The 27932-nt window shown below is 42.3% G+C and overlaps 1 protein-coding gene across 1 annotated transcript in view; it reads right to left on the reverse strand.

The window, feature by feature from the left end:
* The window catches only part of LOC115125502 (teneurin-2-like), a 486685-nt gene that overhangs the window by 39570 nt on the left and 419183 nt on the right, over positions 1-27932 (reverse strand). Inside the window, exons 13-14 of the mRNA XM_065023942.1 lie at positions 15895-16080; positions 136-282 (exon numbers count right to left, since the gene is read on the reverse strand). Of these exons, the coding sequence (XP_064880014.1) occupies positions 136-282; positions 15895-16080 (333 nt within the window). The remainder of the gene's footprint in view (positions 1-135; positions 283-15894; positions 16081-27932) is intronic.

Raw genomic sequence — 27932 nt, forward strand, 5'->3', positions numbered from 1 at the left:
TAAGTACTGTTGATTCCAAATCAAATCATGAGTCATGCATGGGAATGTCATACCTTCATTTTTCTTTTCATAGGCAAATCTACTAAGTGGACACAGCATTCCTCAGCCTTCCTCCTGTGAACCTTCACCGCTCACCTCCTTCGTTGTCCTTGTTGTCGGCACAGGAGATCTCCATGGCAACACTGCAGCCAGGTCCTCTCCAGCCAGTGTGGCAATCACAGTGCCAGCTGTTCTGACCCAGGCTGCATTGACCATTCCTGTTACACTGACCCGGACAACCATCTGAGAAAGAGAGAGGAGGTGGGGAGGAGAGGGAGGGAGGGGGGGAGAGGGAGGGGGGGGGGGGGAGGGGGGAGGGGAGGGAGGGAGAGGGGGAGGAGAGGGAGGGAGGGGGAGAGGGAGGGAGAGGGAGGGAGGGGGAGAGGGAGGGGGGGGAGGGAGGGGGGGGGTAGGGAGGGAGAGAGGGAGAGGGGAGAGGCAGGGAGGGAGGAGAGGGAGGGGGTAGGGAGGGAGCGAGAGGGGGAGAGGCAGGGAGGGAGGAGAGGGAGGGAGGGAGGGAGCGGGAGGGGGGTAGGGAGGGAGGGAGGGGGAGAGGCAGGGAGGGGAGGCGAGGGAGGGAGGGAGCGGGAGGGGGGGTAGGGAGGGAGGGAGAGGGGGAGAGGCAGGGAGGGAGGAGAGGGAGGGAGGGAGCGGGGGGGGGGGGTAGGGAGGGAGGGAGGAGAGGGAGGGAGAGAAGGGGGAGGGAGGGATGGAGGGGGCAGGGAGGGAGAGAAGGGGGAGGGAGGGAAGGATGGAGGGAGAGAGGGAGAGAAGTGGGAGGGAGGGAGAAAAGGGGGAGGGAGGAAAAGAGAGGAGGGGTGGATGAGACCAGAGAAGAGGTCAGTAATTGTGATTTAGTGACAGAGTAACTTGCACCAGCTCACCAACTTTATATCTTTAGTCTCTGTCTGACGTTGCAGGACACAATAAGCGCTATAAAAAACACTATTGATTACATGGCAGGGGGATTGCATTTCATCATAACAAGCTATATACCCTAGCATCACAAAGGAGGGGTTTGGTGTGCGATAAATTGTTTTCTTCAATATCCATTCACAGCAAAGTGTATTCAATAAAAGAGAATAAGTTCACAGCCGATTAATTTGCGGTGGTTGATTTGCCTCTGGAGGCTGGCCCGGGGTGTAGTGCTGCCTCATGAGAGAATTTGATTAGGGGAAGCTGATGAGATTACAAGACACAGGGAGTGAGATCAACAGGAGAGATGCTTTACAGTATATCATTGACGACTGCAGTCGATGATATACACCCTCAGAAGATGTAATATTCTCCCAGGCTAGGTGAATGAAGAGGACATAATGAATGTGGCTGGGACATCTGTCTCAGTGGTGTAGGGTAGTCTGTACAGGAGACCAGAGGAATGGGATCAGGCTGTGGGGAGGTATTGGACTGTAGATCTACATAACTCACCCATGGTATTTAATGAATTACCATCTCCAAGGTCAAAGGAGCAGTCCTCTCTCTGAGAGAGGCGATGAGAAACGTGAATCTATAAACTGTATTTAATAATCAGACACTTTCGTTCGAATGGATGAACATTTACGTTTTTTTTTACTGAACAGACAAAAATCTCATTAAAGCGTATTAACCTTTTACTTTAAGCCAGCTTAACAACATGGCTGCCGTTCCTGATGAGGAGCACCACAGTCATTAGCATCCCAAGAGGGATGAGCACGCGGCTCCTCTGGTACGGCCCATCTATAAGTATTCCTACCTACGGCTGGGCAGATGCAGTTGAAAGGCCAAGTCCATTAATATTCCTATGGAGAATGCTGCAGCAGAAATAGCAGCCTACTTAACATGGAGTAGAAATGCTAATGTACACTGCTAGCTAACTGTGTGTTAGCGTTTACAACTATACGTAGCTAGACAGAGAGACGGGCTAACAGGTAGAGACACTCACGAACACATACAGACAGACCAAACCGTACACATGTTAGTCTTGTGTTTAACAAAGTACAAGAGAAAAAAAACAATGCACTGGGGACTGTTATGAAGGAGTGTACTAGCTGAATATCCCTATAGGAGGGATCAATGGAGATACTAGCGAATGGGAGTTAGCATTTGTATTTGTATTTATTATGGATCCCAATTAGCTGTTGCCAAAGCAGCAGTTACTCTTCCTGGGGTCCAGCAAAATTAAGGCAGTTTATACAAAACATTCACAGATTTCACAACACACTGTGTGCCCTCAGACCCCTACTCCACCACTACCACATATCTACAACACACTGTGTGCCCTCAGACCCCTACTCCACCACTACCACATATCTACAACACACTGTGTGCCCTCAGGCCCCTACTCCACCACTACCACATATCTACAACACACTGTGTGCCCTCAGACCCCTACTCCACCACTACCACATATCTACAACACACTGTGTGCCCTCAGACCCCTACTCCACCACTACAACACACTGTGTGCCCTCAGACCCCTACTCCACCACTACCACATATCTACAACACACTGTGTGCCCTCAGACCCCTACTCCACCACTACCACATATCTACAACACACTGTGTGCCCTCAGACCCCTACTCCACCACTACCACATATCTACAACACACTGTGTGCCCTCAGGCCCCTACTCCACCACTACCACATATCTACAACACACTGTGTGCCCTCAGACCCCTACTCCACCACTACAACACACTGTGTGCCCTCAGACCCCTACTCCACCACTACCACATACTGTGTGCCCTCAGACCCCTACTCCACCACTACCACATATCTACAACACACTGTGTGCCCTCAGACCCCTACTCCACCACTACCACATATCTACAGTACTAAATCCATGTGTGTGTATAGTGTGTAAGTTACAGTGTGTGTGTGTGTCTGTGCCAATGTTTGTGTTGCATTACACTACTGTAACTCTAAAACACCAACTACCACTAGTAGACATTGAGACATTAGACATTGACATCAGTAGACATTGAGTACACACTTTTTAATTTTTTTTTAACTAGGCAAGTCAGTTAAGAACAAATTCTTATTTTCAATGATGGCCTAGGAACAGTGGGTTAACTGCCTGTTCAGGGGCAGAATGACAGATTTGTACCTTGTCAGATCGGGGGTTTGAACTTGCAATCTTCCAGTTACTAGTCCAACGCTCTAACCACTAGGCTACCTGCCACCTCTACACTCTAACCACTAGGCTACCCTGCCACCTCTACACTCTAACCACTAGGCTACCCTGCCGCCTCTACACTCTAACCACTAGGCTACCCTGCCGCCTCTACACTCTAACCACTAGGCTACCCTGTACACACTTCACAATACTAAGGATGCCACTTCACCCCTCTACACAGCTCTATTTTAGGCCTGGGGAACTAATGAACAAATCAGACCACCATTTAGCCAAATACAATACCTTGTTCCAAGCTATCCTCAAAAGTTAGCATAAAAACAAAACCATGTCGGGGTTTGAGAAGATGTTTGTGTGTAGAGGAGGAAGTGGGGTTCTCAACATGGCGGGGTTCATCACAGGTAAAAGAGGATTGAGATGGAGGTGACTGACATCAAGACCACCTGCATCTCTCTCATCCTTTACCTGGGAAAAACCACACCATTTAATGCAACAGAGCGCAAAGTTGATTGCGTGTTTCTCACTGAAACAAACATGGCTGTCTTCAGACTGTAGTACTGCTCTTTATCAAGCCCCCCCCCAAAATAAAGCTTTTCATACTCTATCAGAAAAGGGGAAAAGCCTCTATTTTTACTAATGCTCTCAGCTGTAAGGACATTTGGTTTTGGAGAATGGGTCTTTTGAGCACCATGCTATAATCAGTATAGCATGATGCTCAAAAGACCCATTCTCCAAAACCAAATGTCAGCCACCAATGCATCGTGTTATACTGTTTAAATGTCAGCCACCAGTACTGGCCATAACCCTGTATAGGCCACCAAAACAATGACCCACTTTCTTTACCGATTTCTCTGAACCAATGTCTATTGTCCTTGAGAACTATGATAAAATCATCGTGTTGGGCGATTTTAATATTCATGCTGGCAAAGAGACTGACTTCAAGGCCACTGAATTTATGAATCTCTTGAGCTCTATGGACTTTATCCAACATATTACTGGGCCCATCCATAACCACAGCCATACTCTGGACCGGGTTATTACCAAGGGGCTTTCTACTGGGCCCACCCATAACCGTGACCATACTCTGGACCGGGTTATTACCAAGGGGCTTTCTACTGGGCCCACCCATAACCGTGACCATACTCTGGACCTGGTTATTACCAAGGGGCTTTCTACTGGGCCCACCCATAACCGTGACCATACTCTGGACCTGGTTATTACCAAGGGACATTCTACTGGGCCCACCCATAACCGTGACCATACTCTGGACATGGTTATTACCAAGGGGCTTTCTACTGGGCCCACCCATAACCGTGACCATACTCTGGACCTGGTTATTACCAAGGGGCTTTCTACTGGGCCCACCCATAACCGTGACCATACTCTGGACATGGTTATTACCAAGGGGCTTTCTACTGGGCCCACCCATAACCACAGCCATACTCTGGACATGGTTATTACCAAAGGGCTTTCTACTGGGCCCACCCATAACCGCGGCAATACTCTGGACCTGGTTATTACCAAGGGGCTTTCTACTGGACCTGGTTATTACCAAGGGGCTTTCTACTGGACCTGGTTATTACCAAGGGGTTTTCTACTGGACCTGGTTATTACCAAGGGGTTTTCTACTGGACCTGGTTATTACCAAGGGGTTTTCTACTGGACCTGGTTATTACCAAGGGGCTTTCTACTGGACCTGGTTATTACCAAGGGGTTTTCTACTGGACCTGGTTATTACCAAGGGGCTTTCTACTGGACCTGGTTATTACCAAGGGGCTTTCTACTGGACCTGGTTATTACCAAGGGGCTTTCTACTGGACCTGGTTATTACCAAGGGGCTTTCTACTGGACCTGGTTATTAACAAGGGGCTTTCTACTGGACCTGGTTATTACCAATGGGCTTTCTACTGGACCTGGTTATTACCAAGGGGCTTTCTACTGGACCTGGTTATTACCAAGGGGCTTTCTACTGGACCTGGTTATTACCAAGGGGTTTTCTACTGGACCTGGTTATTACCAAGGGGCTTTCTACTGGACCTGGTTATTACCAAGGGGCTTTCTACTGGACCTGGTTATTACCAAGGGGCTTTTTGGACCTGGTTATTACCAAGGGGCTTTCTACTGGACCTGGTTATTACCAAGGGGCTTTCTACTGGACCTGGTTATTACCAAGGGGCTTTCTACTGGACCTGGTTATTACCAAGGGGCTTTCTACTGGACCTGGTTATTACCAAGGGGCTTTCTACTGGACCTGGTTATTACCAAGGGGCTTTCTACTGGACCTGGTTATTACCAAGGGGTTTTCTACTGGACCTGGTTATTACCAAGGGGTTTTCTACTGGACCTGGTTATTACTATGCGGAGGATCTTAGTTTTTCGCAATAGCATTAGCGGTTCAGTGGTAGAATTCTTGCCTGCAATGCAGGAGGTCCGGGTTCCAATCCCAGTCATTGCGCTGGCTGAATTCTGAGTTTTTGATTGTAAATAATCTATTTGTATGTTTTGCCTGGAAAGTTATGTTCGCTAGTGTTTGTATAAGAGATAAATTTAACGTTTTCAATAGATTGTTTAGGTTAAATTGATAGACTATTTCAACTTAAAATAATAACGAAGCGAATTCTGATGCAAGACGATGTCTGTTCACTAGATGATCTGCTGGAATAATGTATTGAGAATTGGGTCGTATTTAAATGACTGTATCAATAGAGAAGACAGTTACCTAAGTTAAAGACATTCTGAATAATAGCGGGGAGAGAATGACAATAGAAAGTGGTTACCGAAATGTTTTTCATTCTTATAGATTGACTGACGCATGTTATAATTTTGGCGCTGTGTGTTATTGTTAAAGAAATAGGATACATTTCATAAGTGTGGAGAGCAAAGAGAAGGAAGTTATGAAGTTGGGTTTTAATCTTACATAGAGGTAAGGAAAAACGTTGAAATGAGAATAGGAAAGTATGGAAGAGAGTTAGTTGCTATGTTGGCTACTAATTGTCAGGTTAAGTTGCTGGAGGCAGGTAGATTGTTGTAGAATAACGTAAATTTGCGTTATTAGTTTGAATATACAATAACCTTACTCTAATTGTTTTGACCGTTGTTCAGGTACATTTTTTTCTGTATTTCTAGCAGCTGATTCGCTAGGTGGGCATCATAGATTTGTGGGAGACTGGATGTCTGAATCATAAAACATCGTAAGAATAGATTCTGATGGTTATTGATTCTTGGTTTGATTGTTTAAGTAACACCAGTTAATTTGAGCAGGAAAGTTCATGTAGTCTAACATTATAGTATGTTTCCATTATGTGGAACAATGTCAGGTCATTAAAGGTGATTGCTGGATTGAGTAGTATGAGAGCCTGTTGGCAAAAGACTGAATGGTATGAATGTTGAAAAGCAAGCTTGGGCCAAACTAGTAAACTAGTATGTTAAGTGGGGGAGTATCATAGATTTTATTACCAAGGGGCTTTCTACTGGACCTGGTTATTACCAAGGGGTAATGTGTTGTGGTTTGCTCTCATGATTTGGTAAATAGAGGAAATTTCCACGACAAGAGGAGGCAGGTAGCCTAGTGGTTAGAGTGTAGAGGAGGCAGGTAGCCTAGTGGTTAGAGTGTAGAGGAGGCAGGTAGCCTAGTGGTTAGAGTGTAGAGGAGGCAGGTAGCCTAGTGGTTAGAGTGTAGAGGAGGCAGGTAGCCTAGTGGTTAGAGTGTAGAGGAGGCAGGTAGCCTAGTGGTTAGAGTGTAGAGGAGGCAGGTAGCCTAGTGGTTAGAGTGTAGAGGAGGCAGGTAGCCTAGTGGTTAGAGTGTAGAGGAGGCAGGTAGCCTAGTGGTTAGAGTGTAGAGGAGGCAGGTAGCCTAGTGGTTAGAGTGTAGAGGAGGCAGGTAGCCTAGTGGTTAGAGTGTAGTGGTGGCAGGTAGCCTAGTGGTTAGAGTGTAGAGGAGGCAGGTAGCCTAGTGGTTAGAGTGTAGAGGAGGCAGGTAGCCTAGTGGTTAGAGTGTAGAGGAGGCAGGTAGCCTAGTGGTTAGAGTGTAGAGTAGGCAGGTAGCCTAGTGGTTAGAGTGTAGGGGAGGCAGGTAGCCTAGTGGTTAGAGTGTAGAGGAGGCAGGTAGCCTAGTGGTTAGAGTGTAGAGGAGGCAGGTAGCCTAGTGGTTAGAGTGTAGAGGAGGCAGGTAGCCTAGTGGTTAGAGTGTAGAGGAGGCAGGTAGCCTAGTGGTTAGAGTGTAGAGGAGGCAGGTAGCCTAGTGGTTAGAGTGTAGAGGAGGCAGGTAGCCTAGTGGTTAGAGTGTAGAGGAGGCAGGTAGCCTAGTGGTTAGAGTGTAGAGGAGGCAGGTAGCCTAGTGGTTAGAGTGTAGTGGTGGCAGGTAGCCTAGTGGTTAGAGTGTAGAGGAGGCAGGTAGCCTAGTGGTTAGAGTGTAGAGGAGGCAGGTAGCCTAGTGGTTAGAGTGTAGAGGAGGCAGGTAGCCTAGTGGTTAGAGTGTAGAGGAGGCAGGTAGCCTAGTGGTTAGAGTGTAGAGGAGGCAGGTAGCCTAGTGGTTAGAGTGTAGAGGAGGCAGGTAGCCTAGTGGTTAGAGTGTAGAGGAGGCAGGTAGCCTAGTGGTTAGAGTGTAGAGGAGGCAGGTAGCCTAGTGGTTAGAGTGTTGGACTAGTAACCAAAAGGTTGCAAGTTCAAATCCCCGAGCTGACAAGGTAAAAATCTGAAAAAAGCCCCTGAACAGGCAGTTAACCCACTGTTTCTAGGCCGTCTTTGAAAATAAGAATGTGTTCTTAACTGACTCTCCTAGTTAAATAAAGGAAAATAAAATTGTTGCTTTATCTGATCGGCCACTGTGTGTATTTTACTACCTTGTTGCTCATAGCGCAGGGTAATACTGAACACATTATTAAGTGTGTTTGAAGAATACACCATCAATCTATTCTGCCTTCCTCTTATGATGATTTAGTTGATAACTTTAATAGTCAATGAAGGGCAACTATTGATGGCATAGCTGCAGTAAAGTTGAAAAAGGACACATGCAAACAGAGGATGAGTGAGGAAACAAATCTGTTTAAAGAGAAATGACAGAAAGGCACAGCGGAAGTGGATAAAGTTGCAGGTCCATTATGATATACTGAGAGAGCAACTTGACATATATAACAAGACAACAGAAATTGCCAGAAGGGCTCATTTCTCTAACTTGATCACTAATAATCAGAATAATTTGCGAGTGCTCTTCTCAACCATTGATGGCCTGATAAATCCTAACCCCTGCAAACCTATGTGAACTTTCCTCCACATCTAAATCTGATGAGCATATTTCAGAGATAAGATAACAAACACTAGGCTGGGTATCAGTCAAGCAAGACCTGATGAGAAGTTTGATGAATCTGCACTATAGATTAGTTTCCCTGTTGAACAGACCTGCAGGGAAAGTGATATCCACTGTTTCTACATGCCTTCTCGATCCTATCCCCACAACCTTCTTCAAAACAGTTTTTAAACATTTGCATATCTGAAGAAGTGTTAATCACTCACTTGTTCACCAGCACCTTCTCCACTGCACTAAAACCTTCTATGGTGAAGCCCCTTCTGAAGAAATGTATTATAGATTCTTCAGCTCTTAGCAATTTTCAGCCAATCTCCAACCTTCTATCCTTAAGTACAATTCTGGAGAAATTGGATTTTAAACAGCTAAATGATTTTCTAAGTACCAACTGTAGTACAATTCCAGTTTGGTTTTCGTGCCCACTACAGCACAGAGACAAGCCTTAGTTAGTGTGGTGAATGATTCTAGAGCCAACACAGATCAATCTATTCTGCCTTTACTCTTGGAATCATCTTATGAATGTTATTTTACAGTTGAGTAACTTTAATCAGTCTGAAATGAATTCATTAGGCTAATCTATGTATTTCACTTTGATGGCATAGCATAGGCAGTGGGGAATGGTGGGCCTGAAAAAGGATGGTGGGCCTGGGAGGGCATAGGCAAACATGGTGGGCCTGGGAGGATAGGCCCACCCAGTGGGGAGAAGCCCAGCCAAATCTGGGTTTACAAAAGGGCTTTAAATGACAGAAAACTCCTCAGCACCACCTCAGATGAACCTGCAGGTGAAGAAAGATGGTTGGAGGTCCTTGGCGTGGATACGTACTGAGTGAGGCAACGGTTGATGCATGACAAATTCTCTAAAACAACGTTGGAGGTGGCTTATGGTAGAGAAATTAGCATTACATTCTCTGACAACAGCTATGGTGGACATTCCACCATTCAGCATGCCAATTGCACGCTCCCTCAAAACTTTAGACATCTGTGGTATTGTGTTGTGTGACAAAACTGCATATTTTAGAGTAGCATTTTGTCCCCAGCACAAGGTGCACCTGTGTAATGATAATTCTGTTTAATCAGCTTCTTGATATACCACACCTGTCAGGTGGATGGATTATCTTGGCAAAGGAGAAATGCTCACTAACAGGGATATAAACACATTTGTGGTCAATATTTGAGAGAAATAAGCTTTTTTGTGCGTATTGACATTTTGGATCTTTTATTTCAGCTTGTGAAACATGGGACCAACACTTTCCATGTTGCGTTTATATATTTGTTCAGTATATCTTAACATTGTAATGATAATCAGAGAACAGGCATATGGAACATTTCTGTGATCTTTTATTTCAACTCATGAAACGTGGGACCAACACTTCACACGTTGCGTTTATTTTTAATGTTCAGTATAAGTTTATATTTGTTACGGTTTTCCTCCGTCGAAGGAGAGTCGGACCAAAATGCAGCGTGGTAATTTTGATACATGTTTAATAATGATGAAACACGAACAATACAAAAACAACAAACGGAACGTGAAAACCTATACAACCTATCTGGTGACAACTAACACAGAGACAGGAACAATCACCCACGAAACACTCAAAGAATACGGCTGCCTAAATATGGTTCCCAATCAGAGACAACGATAATCACCTGCCTCTGATTAAGAACCGCCTCAGGCAACCATAGACTTTCCTAGACAACCCTACTCAGCCACAATCCCAATACCTACTAAAACCCCAATACAAAAACACACCACAAAATAAACCCATGTCACACCCTGGCCCTACCAAATAAAGAAAGACAACACAAAATACTAAGACCAAGGCGTTTATATTTAATGTTCAGTATAAATGTATATTTAATGTTCAGTATAAATGTATATTTAATGTTCAGTATAAATGTATATTTAATGTTCAGTATAAGTGCTGCATTCGACACTGTTGACTATGATGTCCTTCTGGATAGACTGGAGAGGTGGGTTGGTCTCTCAAGGTCCAGTTCTAAATGGGTTTAGGACCTATTTAACCGGTCCAGTTCTAAATGGGTTTAGGACCTATTTAACCTGTCCAGTTCTAAATGGGTTTAGGACCTATTTAACCTGTCCAGTTCTAAATGGGTTTAGGACAGTTCTAAATGGGTTTAGGACCTATTTAACCTGTCCAGTTCTAAATGGGTTTAGGACCTATTTAACCGGTCCAGTTCTAAATGGGTTTAGGCCCTATTTAACCGGTCCAGTTCTAAATGGGTTTAGGACCTATTTAACCGGTCCAGTTCTAAATGGGTTTAGGCCCTATTTAACCGGTCCAGTTCTAAATGGGTTTAGGCCCTATTTAACCAGTCCAGAGAATTCTTTTGTCACCCTTGGTGTGCATAACTCAAGAGAAAATAGATATCACATGTGGCGTTCCACATGGTTTGATTTTTGGGTCTGTTACGGTTCGGTATATATGTTACCCCCTTGGCAGCGTTATCAGAAAGCACAGCATTGATTTTCATTGCTACGCAGACGATTAACAACTCTACATTTCTGTGTCACCACATTTTAGATTCTGAACTAAAATTTCAAATCACACATTAGGAATGTGACTAAAATAGCTATTCTTACCATCTGAGGAACATTGCCAAGGTGTGGACATTTCTCTCTCAGGCTGATACAGAGAGACTCATCCATGCTTTTATTACAAGCAGGCTTGACTACTGTAATGCTCTCCTGTCTGATCTACCCAAGAAAGACAACTGCAAAACATACAGAATGCTGCAGGGTACTGACCAAGACCAGACAGAGAGCACACATCACACCGGTTTTAAGGTCTCTGTACTGGCTGCCTGTGAGTTTTAGAAATCATTTTAAGATTATTCTATTGGTTTTTAAATCAATCCACTGTGCACCCCTAAACACGCCAGGCATCCTTTTGACTTACTATCCCCCCAGCCTCTGGAATAGCCTGCCACAGAATCTGGTTGGGGCCGAAACTGTGGACATGATATGGAGGTGATTCTCAACATGACGTGGTTCATCACAGTAAAGTGGAGAGGTTGACGAAGCTCCTTCTTCACACTCAACTCTCTCAACACCCAATTAGAGAGGGACATAGAATGGGAGCTAGCACACAGCGCCAGCCTTTTTCACATGGCTCTAACAACACACAGCCCACAGTGGAGCCCCAGGGAGATGTTTTTCTCATCAGATGGGAGGAAAATAACAGAGAGGAAATTAAAGCCCTTGGGGGGTGAATGAGGGGGCAGAGTGTCTGTCCCTATTTGTTGGCTCCCAGGAAGGCTGAGTGTGTCTTAGGGAATACTGAGAGGCCTGCTGCCCAGACTACTCTACTGGAGAGTGGGTGACTAGCATTGTTGGCTCAACCCCCCCCAAGTGTTGTGAGCTGAAACTCTAATTTCAAGCATTCTGTGCACCTTCTGATTACACGTGTAACTGTGAACACTTGACCCACTTTAAGTTAGAGTTTCAGACAGTGGCCAAAAGGCTATTGTGGCTATTTGAGGAATACCTAGGATAGGATAAAGTAATCCTTCTCACCCCCCCCTTAAAAGATTTAGATGCACTATTGTAAAGTGGCTGCTCCACTGGATGTCATAAGGTGAATGCACCAATTTGTAAGTCGCTCTGGATAAGAGCGTCTGCTAAATGACTTAAATGTAAATGTAAATTATGTAGTCGTATCAGAGTGGCCTATCAACTAACCCAATGGGAGAAAATGCTGCACAACACCTGCTCTTTCCACGACATAGACTGACCAGATGAATCCAGAGGAAAGCTATGCTCCCTTATTGATGTCATTTGTTAAATCCCCTTCAATGGGGTGTAGATGAAGGGGAGGAGACGGGGTTAAAGAAGGATGTTTAAGCCTGGAGACAATTGAGACATGGATCGTGTGTGTGTGTGCCATTCAGAGGCTGAATGGGGAAGACAAAATATTTAAGTGCCTTTGAATATGGTATGGTAGTAGGTACCTGGTGCACTGCTTTGAGTGTGTCAAGAACTGCAACGCTGCTGGGTTTTTCACACTCAACAGTTTTCTGTTTGTATCAAGAATGGTCCACCACCCAAAGCACATCCAGCCAGCATCCAGCAATGGAGTCAACATGGACCAGCATCCCTGTGGAACCCTTTCAACACCTTATAGAGTCCCATGCCCTGAAGAATTGAGGCTGTTCTGAGGGAAAAGGGAGGTGCAACTCAATATTAGGAAGGTGTTCCTAATGTTTTGTCCACTCAGTGTAGATAGCCGTTGTCTTCCATGATATTGCCTACAAAAGCCAATATGTGGTGTTAACGGCTTGACATTGTAGGACTGATGTTTTACTGGTCTGAAAGCTCAAATCCCTTTTCAACAAATGTGCACACACGGCTAAACGACGACTACACACGGCTACACACGGCTACACACGGCTAAACGACGACTACACACGACTACACACGGCTACACACGGCTACACACGGCTAAACGACGACTACACGGCGACTACACACAGCTACATGGCTACACGGCGACTACACACAGCTACATGGCTACACGGCGACTACACACAGCTACATGGCTACACGGCGACTACACACAGCTACATGGCTACACGGCTACACACGGCTAAACGACGACTACACGGCGGCTGCACAGCGGCTACATGGCTACACGGCGACTACACACAGCTACATGGCTACACGGCGACTACACACAGCTACATGGCTACACGGCGACTACACACAGCTACATGGCGGCTACACACGGCGACTACACACAGCTACATGGCTACACATGGCTACACGGCGACTACACACAGCTACTACACGGCGACACACAGCAGCTACATGGCTACACGGCGACTACACACAGCTACATGGCTACACGGCGACTACACACAGCTACATGGCTACACGGCTACACACGGCTAAACGACGACTACACGGCGGCTGCACAGCGGCTACATGGCTACACGGCGACTACACACAGCTACATGGCTACACGGCGACTACACACAGCTACATGGCTACACGGCGACTACACACAGCTACATGGCTACACGGCGACTACACACAGCTACATGGCTACACGGCGACTACACACAGCTACATGGCTACACGGCGACTACACACAGCTACATGGCTACACGGCGACTACACACAGCTACATGGCTACACACGGCTAAACGACGACTACACACAGCTGCACATGGCTACATGGCTACACGGCGACTACACACAGCTACATGGCTACACGGCGACTACACACAGCTACATGGCTACACGGCGACTACACACAGCTACATGGCTACACGGCGACTACACACAGCTACATGGCTACACGGTGACTACACACAGCTAAACGACGACTACACGGCGGCTGCACAGCGGCTACATGGCTACACGGCGACTATACACAGCTACATGGCTACACGGCGACTACACACAGCTACATGGCTACACGGCGACTACACACAGCTACATGGCTACACGGCGACTACACACAGCTACATGGCCACACGGCGACTACACACAGCTACATGGCTACATGGCTACACACGGCTAAACGACGACTACACGGCGGCTGCACAGCGGCTACATGGCTACACGGCGACTACACACAGCTACATGGCTACACGGCGACTACACACAGCTACATGGCTACACGGCTACACACGGCTAAACGACGACTACACGGAGGCTGCACAGCGGCTACATGGCTACACGGCGACTACACACAGCTACATGGCTACACGGCGACTACACACAGCTACATGGCTACACGGCGACTACACAGAGCTACATGGCTACACGGCGACTACACACAGCTACATGGCTACACGGCGACTACACACAGCTACATGGCTACACGGCGACTACACACAGCTACATGGCTACACGGCGACTACACACAGCTACATGGCTACACAGCGACTACACACAGCTACATGGCGACTACACACAGCTACATGGCTACACGGCGACTACACACAGCTACATGGCTACACGGCGACTACACACAGCTACATGGCTACACGGCGACTACACACAGCTAAAGCTACACGGCGGCTGCACAGCGGCTACATGGCTACACGGCGACTATACACAGCTACATGGCTACACGGCGACTACACACAGCTACATGGCTACACGGCGACTACACACAGCTAAACGACGACTACACGGCGGCTGCACAGCGGCTACATGGCTACACGGCGACTATACACAGCTACATGGCTACACGGCGACTACACACAGCTACATGGCTACACGGCGACTACACACAGCTACATGGCTACACGGCGACTACACACAGCTACATGGCTACACGGCGACTACACACAGCTACATGGCTACACGGCGACTACACACAGCTACATGGCTACACGAAGACTACACACAGCTACATGGCTACACGAAGACTACACACAGCTACATGGCTACACGGCAACTACACACAGCTACATGGCTACATGGCTACATGGCTACATGGCGGCTACACACAGCTACATGGCTACATGGCTACACTGCGGCTGCACAGCGGCTACACACAGCTACATGGCTACATGGCTACACTGCGGCTGCACAGCGGCTACATGGCTACACTGCGGCTGCACAGCGGCTACACACAGCTACATGGCTACATGGCTACACGGCGGCTGCACAGCGGCTACATGGCTACACGGCGGCCACACTGCGGCTCTGCTTTGTGATTTCAAATGCGTATCTAAGCTACTTTCCGACTGCAGGGGACGGAAAAAAGGATTGTGCCACTGAAATAGAACAAGGCCCCTTCTCACCGAGCCAACAACAAATCACCAACTTAGTCTAGAAGTTATATCTGGTTTTGTTGCTTATGAAAAGGAATGTTATTATGTTGATTGAATCCAAATTACAATAGTAGAGGGGAAAATGGTATCTGTTTAAAAGCCAGGAAAGATGGTGTACTATACATTTTTAGTGAAGCTCAATCTTGTGCTGGCAATTCTTAATGCGCTCATCTTAGAGGGAACATTGGTGACTAGGCTGGGAGGCTGGAGATGGATGTGAAGATGTGGCTGGGTACTTTGACTATAGATTACACATTTTCCCTCTCAGTGGAGGAACCCAATCCAGATGAATAGGAGAGCTTCTTAATGACGTGGTGGATAGGAGCAGGAAAGGAGGACATTCATCCGAATTGGTGGATGTATCACCGCTGAGAGAGATAATGGTCTTTATATATAGTCAGTGAAAAAGAGCTACATCGTGGAAGGACAAACATGGGACAGGATCAGGTACTGACACTACTGCCTCATAAACGTAAGGCTTCGGGAACAAACACGATGTATCTTTTAAACATGTGTGTGACAGTTCCTCTGTTCGGCTGAGAGTTCCTACAGAGGGAGGATAGAGGCAGGGTACTACTGTGTGTGTTAGTATGTTAGCGTGCCACGGTGTCGGCTGATTGGCCGGATGCATACCGATGGTGCAGTGCTCTCCGTTCCAGCCCTGTTGGCACTGACACTTTCCGTCCCGGCAGGTCCCGTGCTTTACACACAACGGGTTGCAGACACGCTGGTCACATCCGGCGCCGGTCCAGCCCTCATCACAGCGACACACTCCGCCAAAACACACGCCGTGGGCGCCACAGTCCGACGAGCAAACCTCTGTGGAGGCACACGAGCAGGGTAAAAAGACAGTGGATCAGCATACTAGATGAAATAGAGGGAAAGAGTTTCCACAGAGGAGCTGTGGTCATGGTGTGGGATGAAATAGAGGGAAAGGGTTTCCACAGAGGAGCTGTGGTCATGGTGTGGGATGAAATAGAGGGAAAGAGTTTCCACAGAGGAGCTGTGGTCATGGTGTGGGATGAAATAGAGGGAAAGGGTTTCCACAGAGGAGCTGTGGTCATGGTGTGGGATGAAATAGAGGGAAAGGGTTTCCACAGAGGAGCTGTGGTCATGGTGTGGGATGAAATAGAGGGAAAGGGTTTCCACAGAGGAGCTGTGGTCATGGTGTGGGATGAAATAGAGGGAAAGGGTTTCCACAGAGGAGCTGTGTTCATGGTGTGGGATGAGTGTGTTTCTGAGTGGTAGTGGCTAGCGAGAGGAGAAGGGGGAGGTGTGTGTCAGGTGATTTTATGATTTATATTAGCCGGGGTCCGACACACAACGAAAAGTCTTCCTGGGGTCGGACAGATAACAAAAAAGACATACATCTAAAACATGACCATAGACATTACAGACTTACAGTATACAGTATATACACTACCCTTACAGTATACAGTATATACACTACCCTTACAGTATACAGTATGTACACTACCCTTACAGTATACAGTATGTACACTACCCTTACAGTATACAGTATATACACTACCCTTACAGTATACAGTATATACACTACCCTTACAGTATACAGTATATACACTACCCTTACAGTATACAGTATGTACACTACCCTTACAGTATACAGTATGTACACTACCCTTACAGTATACAGTATGTACACTACCCTTACAGTATACAGTATGTACACTACCCTTACAGTATACAGTATGTACACTACCCTTACAGTATACAGTATATACACTACCCTTACAGTATACAGTATGTACACTACCCTTACAGTATACAGTATATACACTACCCTTACAGTATACAGTATGTACACTACCCTTACAGTATACAGTATATACACTACCCTTACAGTATACAGTATATACACTACCCTTACAGTATACAGTATATACACTACCCTTACAGTATACAGTATATACACTACCCTTACAGTATACAGTATATACACTACCCTTACAGTATACAGTATGTACACTACCCTTACAGTATACAGTATATACACTACCCTTACAGTATACAGTATATACACTACCCTTACAGTATATAGTATGTACACTACCCTTACAGTATACAGTATGTACACTACCCTTACAGTATACAGTAAATACACTACCCTTACAGTATACAGTATATACACTACCCTTACAGTATACAGTATGTACACTACCCTTACAGTATACGCCCTACAGTATGTACACTACCCTTACAGTATACAGTAAGTACACTACCCTTACAGTATACAGTATATACACTACCCTTACAGTATACAGTATGTACACTACCCTTACAGTATACAGTATATACACTACCCTTACAGTATACAGTATATACACTACCCTTACAGTATACAGTATGTACACTACCCTTACAGTATACAGTATATACACTACCCTTACAGTATACAGTATGTACACTACCCTTACAGTATACAGTATATACACTACCCTTACAGTATACAGTATGTACACTACCCTTACAGTATACAGTATATACACTACCCTTACAGTATACAGTATATACACTACCCTTACAGTATACAGTATGTACACTACCCTTACAGTATACAGTATATACACTACCCCTTACAGTATACAGTATGTACACTACCCTTACAGTATACAGTATATACACTACCCTTACAGTATACAGTATATACACTACACTACCCTTACAGTATACAGTATATACACTACCCTTACAGTATACAGTATATACACTACCCTTACAGTATACAGTATGTACACTACCCTTTACAGTATACAGTATATACACTACCCTTACAGTATACAGTATATACACTACCCTTACAGTATACAGTATATACACTACCCTTACAGTATACAGTATATACACTACCCTTACAGTATACAGTATATACACTACCCTTACAGTATACAGTATGTACACTACCCTTACAGTATACAGTATATACACTACCCTTACAGTATACAGTATATACACTACCCTTACAGTATACAGTATATACACTACCCTTACAGTATACAGTATATACACTACAGTATACAGTATACAGTATATACACTACCCTTACAGTATACAGTATGTACACTACCCTTACAGTATACAGTAAGTACACTACCCTTACAGTATACAGTATATACACTACCCTTACAGTATACAGTATGTACACTACCCTTACAGTATACAGTATATACACTACCCTTACAGTATACAGTATATACACTACCCTTACAGTATACAGTATGTACACTACCGTTACAGTATACAGTATATACACTACCCTTACAGTATACAGTATGTACACTACCCTTACAGTATACAGTATATACACTACCCTTACAGTATACAGTATGTACACTACCCTTACAGTATACAGTATATACACTACCCTTACAGTATACAGTATATACACTACCCTTACAGTATACAGTATATACACTACCCTTACAGTATACAGTATATACACTACCCTTACAGTATACAGTATGTACACTACCCTTACAGTATACAGTATATACACTACCCTTACAGTATACAGTATATACACTACCCTTACAGTATACAGTATGTACACTACCCTTACAGTATACAGTATATACACTACCCTTACAGTATACAGTATGTACACTACCCTTACAGTATACAGTATATACACTACCCTTACAGTATACAGTATATACACTACCCTTACAGTATACAGTATATACACTACCCTTACAGTATACAGTATATACACTACCCTTACAGTATACAGTATATACACTACCCTTACAGTATACAGTATGTACACTACCCTTACAGTATACAGTATATACACTACCCTTACAGTATACAGTATATACACTACCCTTACAGTATACAGTATATACACTACCCTTACAGTATACAGTATATACACTACCCTTACAGTATACAGTATATACACTACCCTTACAGTATACAGTATATACACTACCCTTACAGTATACAGTATGTACACTACCCTTACAGTATACAGTATGTACACTACCCTTACAGTATACAGTATGTACACTACCCTTACAGTATACAGTATATACACTACACCCTTACAGTATACAGTATATGTACACTACCCTTACAGTATACAGTATATACACTACCCTTACAGTATACAGTATGTACACTACCCTTACAGTATACAGTATATACACTACCCTTACAGTATACAGTATGTACACTACCCTTACAGTATACAGTATATACACTACCCTTACAGTATACAGTATATACACTACCCTTACAGTATACAGTATATACACTACCCTTACAGTATACAGTATATACACTACCCTTACAGTATACAGTATGTACACTACCCTTACAGTATACAGTATATACACTACCCTTACAGTATACAGTATGTACACTACCCTTACAGTATACAGTATGTACACTACCCTTACAGTATACAGTATGTACACTACCCTTACAGTATACAGTATATACACTACCCTTACAGTATACAGTATGTACACTACCCTTACAGTATACAGTATATACACTACCCTTACAGTATACAGTATGTACACTACCCTTACAGTATACAGTATATACACTACCCTTACAGTATACAGTATGTACACTACCCTTACAGTATACAGTATGTACACTACCCTTACAGTATACAGTATGTACACTACATACAGTTACAGTATACAGTATATACACTACCCTTACAGTATACAGTATGTACACTACCCTTACGCACAGTATACAGTATGTACACTACCCTTACAGTATACAGTATGTACACTACCCTTACAGTATACAGTATGTAAACTACCCTTACAGTATACAGTATGTACACTACAGTATACAGTATGTACACTACCCTTACAGTATACAGTATGTACAGTATACAGTATGTACACTACCCGTTACAGTATACAGTATGTACACTACCCTTACAGTATACAGTATGTACACTACCCTTACAGTATACAGTATGTACACTACCCTTACAGTATACAGTATATACACTACCCTTACAGTATACAGTATGTACACTACCCTTACAGTATACAGTATGTACACTACCCTTACAGTATACAGTATGTACACTACCCTTACAGTATACAGTATGTACACTACCCTTACAGTATACAGTATGTACACTACCCTTACAGTATACAGTATATACACTACCCTTACAGTATACAGTATGTACACTACCCTTACAGTATACAGTATGTACACTACCCTTACAGTATACAGTATGTACACTACCCTTACAGTATACAGTAAATACACTACCCTTACAGTATACAGTATGTACACTACCCTTACAGTATACAGTATGTACACTACCCTTACAGTATACAGTATGTACACTACCCTTACAGTATACAGTATGTACACTACCCTTACAGTATACAGTATGTACACTACCCTTACAGTATACAGTATGTACACTACCTTACAGTATACAGTATATACACTACCCTTACAGTATACAGTATACAGTATACAGTACACTACCCTTACAGTATACAGTATGTACACTACCCTTACAGTATACAGTATGTACACTACCCTTACAGTATACAGTATGTACACTACCCTTACAGTATACAGTAAATACCTTACAGTATACTACCCTTACAGTATACAGTATGTACACTACCCTTACAGTATACAGTATGTACACTACCCTTACAGTATACAGTATGTACACTACCCTACAGTATACAGTATACAGTATGTACACTACCCTTACAGTATACAGTATGTACACTACCCTTACAGTATACAGTATGTACACTACCCTTACAGTATACAGTATGTACACTACCCTTACAGTATACAGTATGTACACTACCCTTACAGTATACAGTATGTACACTACCCTTACAGTATACAGTATATACTTACAGTATACAGTATATACACTTACAGTATACAGTATGTACACTACCCTTACAGTATACAGTAAATACACTACCCTTACAGTATACAGTATATACACTACCCTTACAGTATACAGTATGTACACTACCCTTACAGTATACAGTAAATACACTACCCTTACAGTATACAGTATATACACTACCCTTACAGTATACAGTATGTACACTACCCTTACAGTATACAGTATGTACACTACCCTTACAGTATACAGTATGTACACTACCGTTACAGTATACAGTATGTACACTACCCTTACAGTATACAGTATGTACACTACCGTTACAGTATACAGTATGTACACTACCGTTACAGTATACAGTATGTACACTACCCTTACAGTATACAGTATGTACACTACCGTTACAGTATACAGTATGTACACTACCCTTACAGTATACAGTATGTACACTACCCTTACAGTATACAGTATGTACACTACCCTTACAGTATACAGTATGTACACTACCAGTATACAGTACAGTATACAGTATATACACTACCCTTACAGTATACAGTATGTACACTACCCTTACAGTATACAGTATATACACTACCGTTACAGTATACAGTATATACACTACCCTTACAGTATACAGTATGTACACTACCCTTACAGTATACAGTATATACACTACCGTTACAGTATACAGTATATACACTACCCTTACAGTATACAGTATGTACACTACCCTTACAGTATACAGTATGTACACTACCCTTACAGTATACAGTATGTACACTACCCTTACAGTATACAGTATGTACACTACCCTTACAGTATACAGTATATACACTACCCTTACAGTATACAGTATATACACTACCCTTACAGTATACAGTATATACACTACCCTTACAGTATACAGTAAATACACTACCCTTACAGTATACAGTATATACACTACCCTTACAGTATACAGTATGTACACTACCCTTACAGTATACAGTATGTACACTACCCTTACAGTATACAGTATGTACACTACCCTTACAGTATACAGTATGTACACTACCCTTACAGTATACAGTATGTACACTACCCATACAGTATACAGTATATACACTACCCTTACAGTATACAGTATGTACACTACCAGTATACAGTATACAGTATATACACTACCCTTACAGTATACAGTATGTACACTACCCTTACAGTATACAGTATGTACACTACACCCTTACAGTATACAGTATGTACACTACCCTTACAGTATACAGTATATACACTACCCTTACAGTATACAGTATGTACACTACCCTTACAGTATACAGTATGTACACTACCCTTACAGTATACAGTATGTACACTACCCTTACAGTATACAGTATGTACACTACCCTTACAGTATACAGTATGTACACTACCCTTACAGTATACAGTATGTACACTACCCTTACAGTATACAGTATGTACACTACCCTTACAGTATACAGTATGTACACTACCCTTACAGTATACAGTATGTACACTACCCTTACAGTATACAGTATATACACTACCCTTACAGTATACAGTATGTACACTACCCTTACAGTATACAGTAAATACACTACCCTTACAGTATACAGTATATACACTACCCTATACAGTATACAGTATGTACACTACCCTTACAGTATACAGTAAATACACTACCCTTACAGTATACAGTATATACACTACCCTTACAGTATACAGTATATACACTACCCTTACAGTATACAGTATGTACACTACCCTTACAGTATACAGTATGTACACTACCGTATACAGTATGTACACTATACAGTATGTACACTACCCTTACAGTATACAGTATGTACACTACCGTTACAGTATACAGTATGTACACTATACCTTACAGTATACAGTATGTACACTACCCTTACAGTATACAGTATGTACACTACCCTTACAGTATACAGTATGTACACTACCAGTATACAGTATACAGTATGTACACTACCCTTACAGTATACAGTATGTACACTACCCTTACAGTATACAGTATGTACACTACCCTTACAGTATACAGTATATACACTACCCTTACAGTATACAGTATGTACACTACCCTTACAGTATACAGTATATACACTACCGTTACAGTATACAGTATATACACTACCCTTACAGTATACAGTATGTACACTACCCTTACAGTATACAGTATATACACTACCGTTACAGTATACAGTATATACACTACCCTTACAGTATACAGTATGTACACTACCCTTACAGTATACAGTATGTACACTACCCTTACAGTATACAGTATGTACACTACCCTTACAGTATACAGTATGTACACTACCCTTACAGTATACAGTAAATACACTACCCTTACAGTATACAGTATGTACACTACCCTTACAGTATACAGTATGTACACTACCCTTACAGTATACAGTATATACACTTACAGTATACAGTAGTACACTACCCTTACAGTATACAGTATATACACTACCCTTACAGTATACAGTATGTACACTACCCTTACAGTATACAGTATGTACACTACCCTTACAGTATACAGTATGTACACTACCCTTACAGTATACAGTATGTACACTACCCTTACAGTATACAGTATGTACACTACCCTTACAGTATACAGTATGTACACTACCCTTACAGTATACAGTATGTACACTACCCTTACAGTATACAGTATATACACTACCCTTACAGTATACAGTATGTACACTACCCTTACAGTATACAGTATATACACTACCCTTACAGTATACAGTATGTACACTACCCTTACAGTATACAGTATATACACTACCGTTACAGTATACAGTATGTACACTACCCTTACAGTATACAGTATATACACTACCTTACAGTATACAGTATGTACACTACCCTTACAGTATACAGTAAATACACTACCCTTACAGTATACAGTATATACACTACCGTTACAGTATACAGTATGTACACTACACCCTTACAGTATACAGTATGTACACTACCCTTACAGTATACAGTATATACACTACCCTTACAGTATACAGTATGTACACTACCCTTACAGTATACAGTATATACACTACCCTTACAGTATACAGTATGTACACTACCCTACAGTATACAGTAGTACAGTATACAGTATGTACACTACCCTTACAGTATACAGTATGTACACTACCCTTACAGTATACAGTATGTACACTACCCTTACAGTATACAGTATGTACACTACCCTTACAGTATACAGTATATACACTACCCTTACAGTATACAGTATGTACACTACCGTTACAGTATACAGTAGTATACACTACCCTTACAGTATACAGTAAATACACTACCCTTACAGTATACAGTATATACACTACCCTTACAGTATACAGTATGTACACTACCCTTACAGTATACAGTATATACACTACCCTTACAGTATACAGTATATACACTACCCTTACAGTATACAGTATATACACTACCCTTACAGTATACAGTATATACACTACCCTTACAGTATACAGTATATACACTACCCTTACAGTATACAGTATGTACACTACCCTTACAGTATACAGTATGTACACTACCCTTACAGTATACAGTATGTACACTACCCTTACAGTATACAGTATGTACACTACCCTTACAGTATACAGTATGTACACTACCCTTACAGTATACAGTATATACACTACCCTTACAGTATACAGTATGTACACTACCCTTACAGTATACAGTATATACACTACCGTTACAGTATACAGTATATACACTACCCTTACAGTATACAGTATGTACACTACCCTTACAGTATACAGTATATACACTACCGTTACAGTATACAGTATATACACTACCCTTACAGTATACAGTATGTACACTACCCTTACAGTATACAGTATGTACACTACAGTATACAGTATGTACACAGTATACAGTATATACACTACCCTTACAGTATACAGTATGTACACTACCCTTACAGTATACAGTATATACACTACCCTTACAGTATACAGTATATACACTACCCTTACAGTATACAGTATATACACTACCCTTACAGTATACAGTAAATACACTACCCCTTACAGTATACAGTATATACAGTACTACCCTTACAGTATACAGTATGTACACTACCGTTACAGTATACAGTATGTACACTACCCTTACAGTATACAGTATGTACACTACCCTTACAGTATACAGTATGTACACTACCCTTACAGTATACAGTATGTACACTACCCTTACAGTATACAGTATATACACTACCCTTACAGTATACAGTATGTACACTACCCTTACAGTATACAGTATATACACTACCCTTACAGTATACAGTATGTACACTACCCTTACAGTATACAGTATATACACTACCCTTACAGTATACAGTATGTACACTACCCTTACAGTATACAGTATATACACTACCCTTACAGTATACAGTATATACACTACCCTTACAGTATACAGTATATACACTACCTTACAGTATACAGTATGTACACTACCCTTACAGTATACAGTATGTACACTACCCTTACAGTATACAGTATATACACTACCCTTACAGTATACAGTATGTACACTACCCTTACAGTATACAGTATATACACTACCCTTACAGTATACAGTATGTACACTACCCTTACAGTATACAGTATGTACACTACCCTTACAGTATACAGTATGTACACTACCCTTACAGTATACAGTATGTACACTACCCTTACAGTATACAGTATATACACTACCCTTACAGTATACAGTATGTACACTACCCTTACAGTATACAGTATATACACTACCCTTACAGTATACAGTATGTACACTACCCTTACAGTATACAGTATATACACTACCCTTACAGTATACAGTATGTACACTACCCTTACAGTATACAGTATGTACACTACCCATACAGTATACAGTATGTACACTACCCTTACAGTATACAGTATGTACACTACCCTTACAGTATACAGTATGTACACTACCCTTACAGTATACAGTATGTACACTACCCTTACAGTATACAGTATGTACACTACCCCAGTTACAGTATACAGTATGTATGTACACTACCCTTACAGTATACAGTATGTACACTACCCTTACAGTATACAGTATGTACACTACCCTTACAGTATACAGTATGTACACTACCCTTACAGTATACAGTATGTACACTACCCTTACAGTATACAGTATGTACACTACCCTTACAGTATACAGTATATACACTCCCGTTACAGTATACAGTATGTACACTACCCTTACAGTATACAGTATGTACACTACCCTTACAGTATACAGTATGTACACTACCCTTACAGTATACAGTATGTACACTACCCTTACAGTATACAGTATGTACACCTACAGTATACAGTATACAGTATACAGTATACACTACCCTTACAGTATACAGTATGTACACTACCCTTACAGTATACAGTATGTACACTACCCTTACAGTATACAGTATGTACACTACCCTTACAGTATACAGTATGTACACTACCCTTACAGTATACAGTAAATACACTACCCTTACAGTATACAGTATGTACACTACCCTTACAGTATACAGTATGTACACTACCCTTACAGTATACAGTATGTACACTACCCTTACAGTATACAGTATGTACACTACCCTTACAGTATACAGTATGTACACTACCCTTACAGTATACAGTATGTACACTACCCTTACAGTATACAGTATGTACACTACCCTTACAGTATACAGTATATACACTACCCTTACAGTATACAGTATGTACACTACCCTTACAGTATACAGTATGTACACTACCCTTACAGTATACAGTATGTACACTACCCTTACAGTATACAGTATGTACACTACCCTTACAGTATACAGTATATACACTACCCTTACAGTATACAGTATGTACACTACCCTTACAGTATACAGTATGTACACTACCCTTACAGTATACAGTATATACACTACCCTTACAGTATACAGTATATACACTACCCTTACAGTATACAGTATATACACTACCCTTACAGTATACAGTATGTACACTACCAGTTACAGTATACAGTATGTACACTACCTTTACAGTATACAGTATACAGTATGTACACTACCCTTACAGTATACAGTATGTACACTACCCCTTACAGTATACAGTATGTACACTACCCTTACAGTATACAGTATATACACTACCCTTACAGTATACAGTATGTACACTACCCTTACAGTATACAGTATATACACTACCCTTACAGTATACAGTATGTACACTACCCTTACAGTATACAGTATGTACACTACAGTTACAGTATACAGTATATACACTATACACCCTTACAGTATACAGTATATACACTACCCTTACAGTATACAGTATGTACACTACCCTTACAGTATACAGTATGTATACAGTACACTACCCTTACAGTATACAGTATGTACACTACCCTTACAGTATACAGTATGTACACTACCTTACAGTATACAGTATATACACTACCCTTACAGTATACAGTATATACACTACCCTTACAGTATACAGTATATACACTACCCTTACAGTATACAGTAAATACACTACCCTTACAGTATACAGTATGTACACTACCCTTACAGTATACAGTATGTACACACCTTACAGTATACAGTATGTACACTACCCTTACAGTATACAGTATGTACACTACCGTTACAGTATACAGTATGTACACTACCCTTACAGTATACAGTATGTACACTACCCTTACAGTATACAGTATA

The sequence above is a fragment of the Oncorhynchus nerka genome, linkage group LG10 (assembly GCF_034236695.1).
Source record: "Oncorhynchus nerka isolate Pitt River linkage group LG10, Oner_Uvic_2.0, whole genome shotgun sequence".
NCBI lineage: Eukaryota > Metazoa > Chordata > Actinopteri > Salmoniformes > Salmonidae > Oncorhynchus > Oncorhynchus nerka.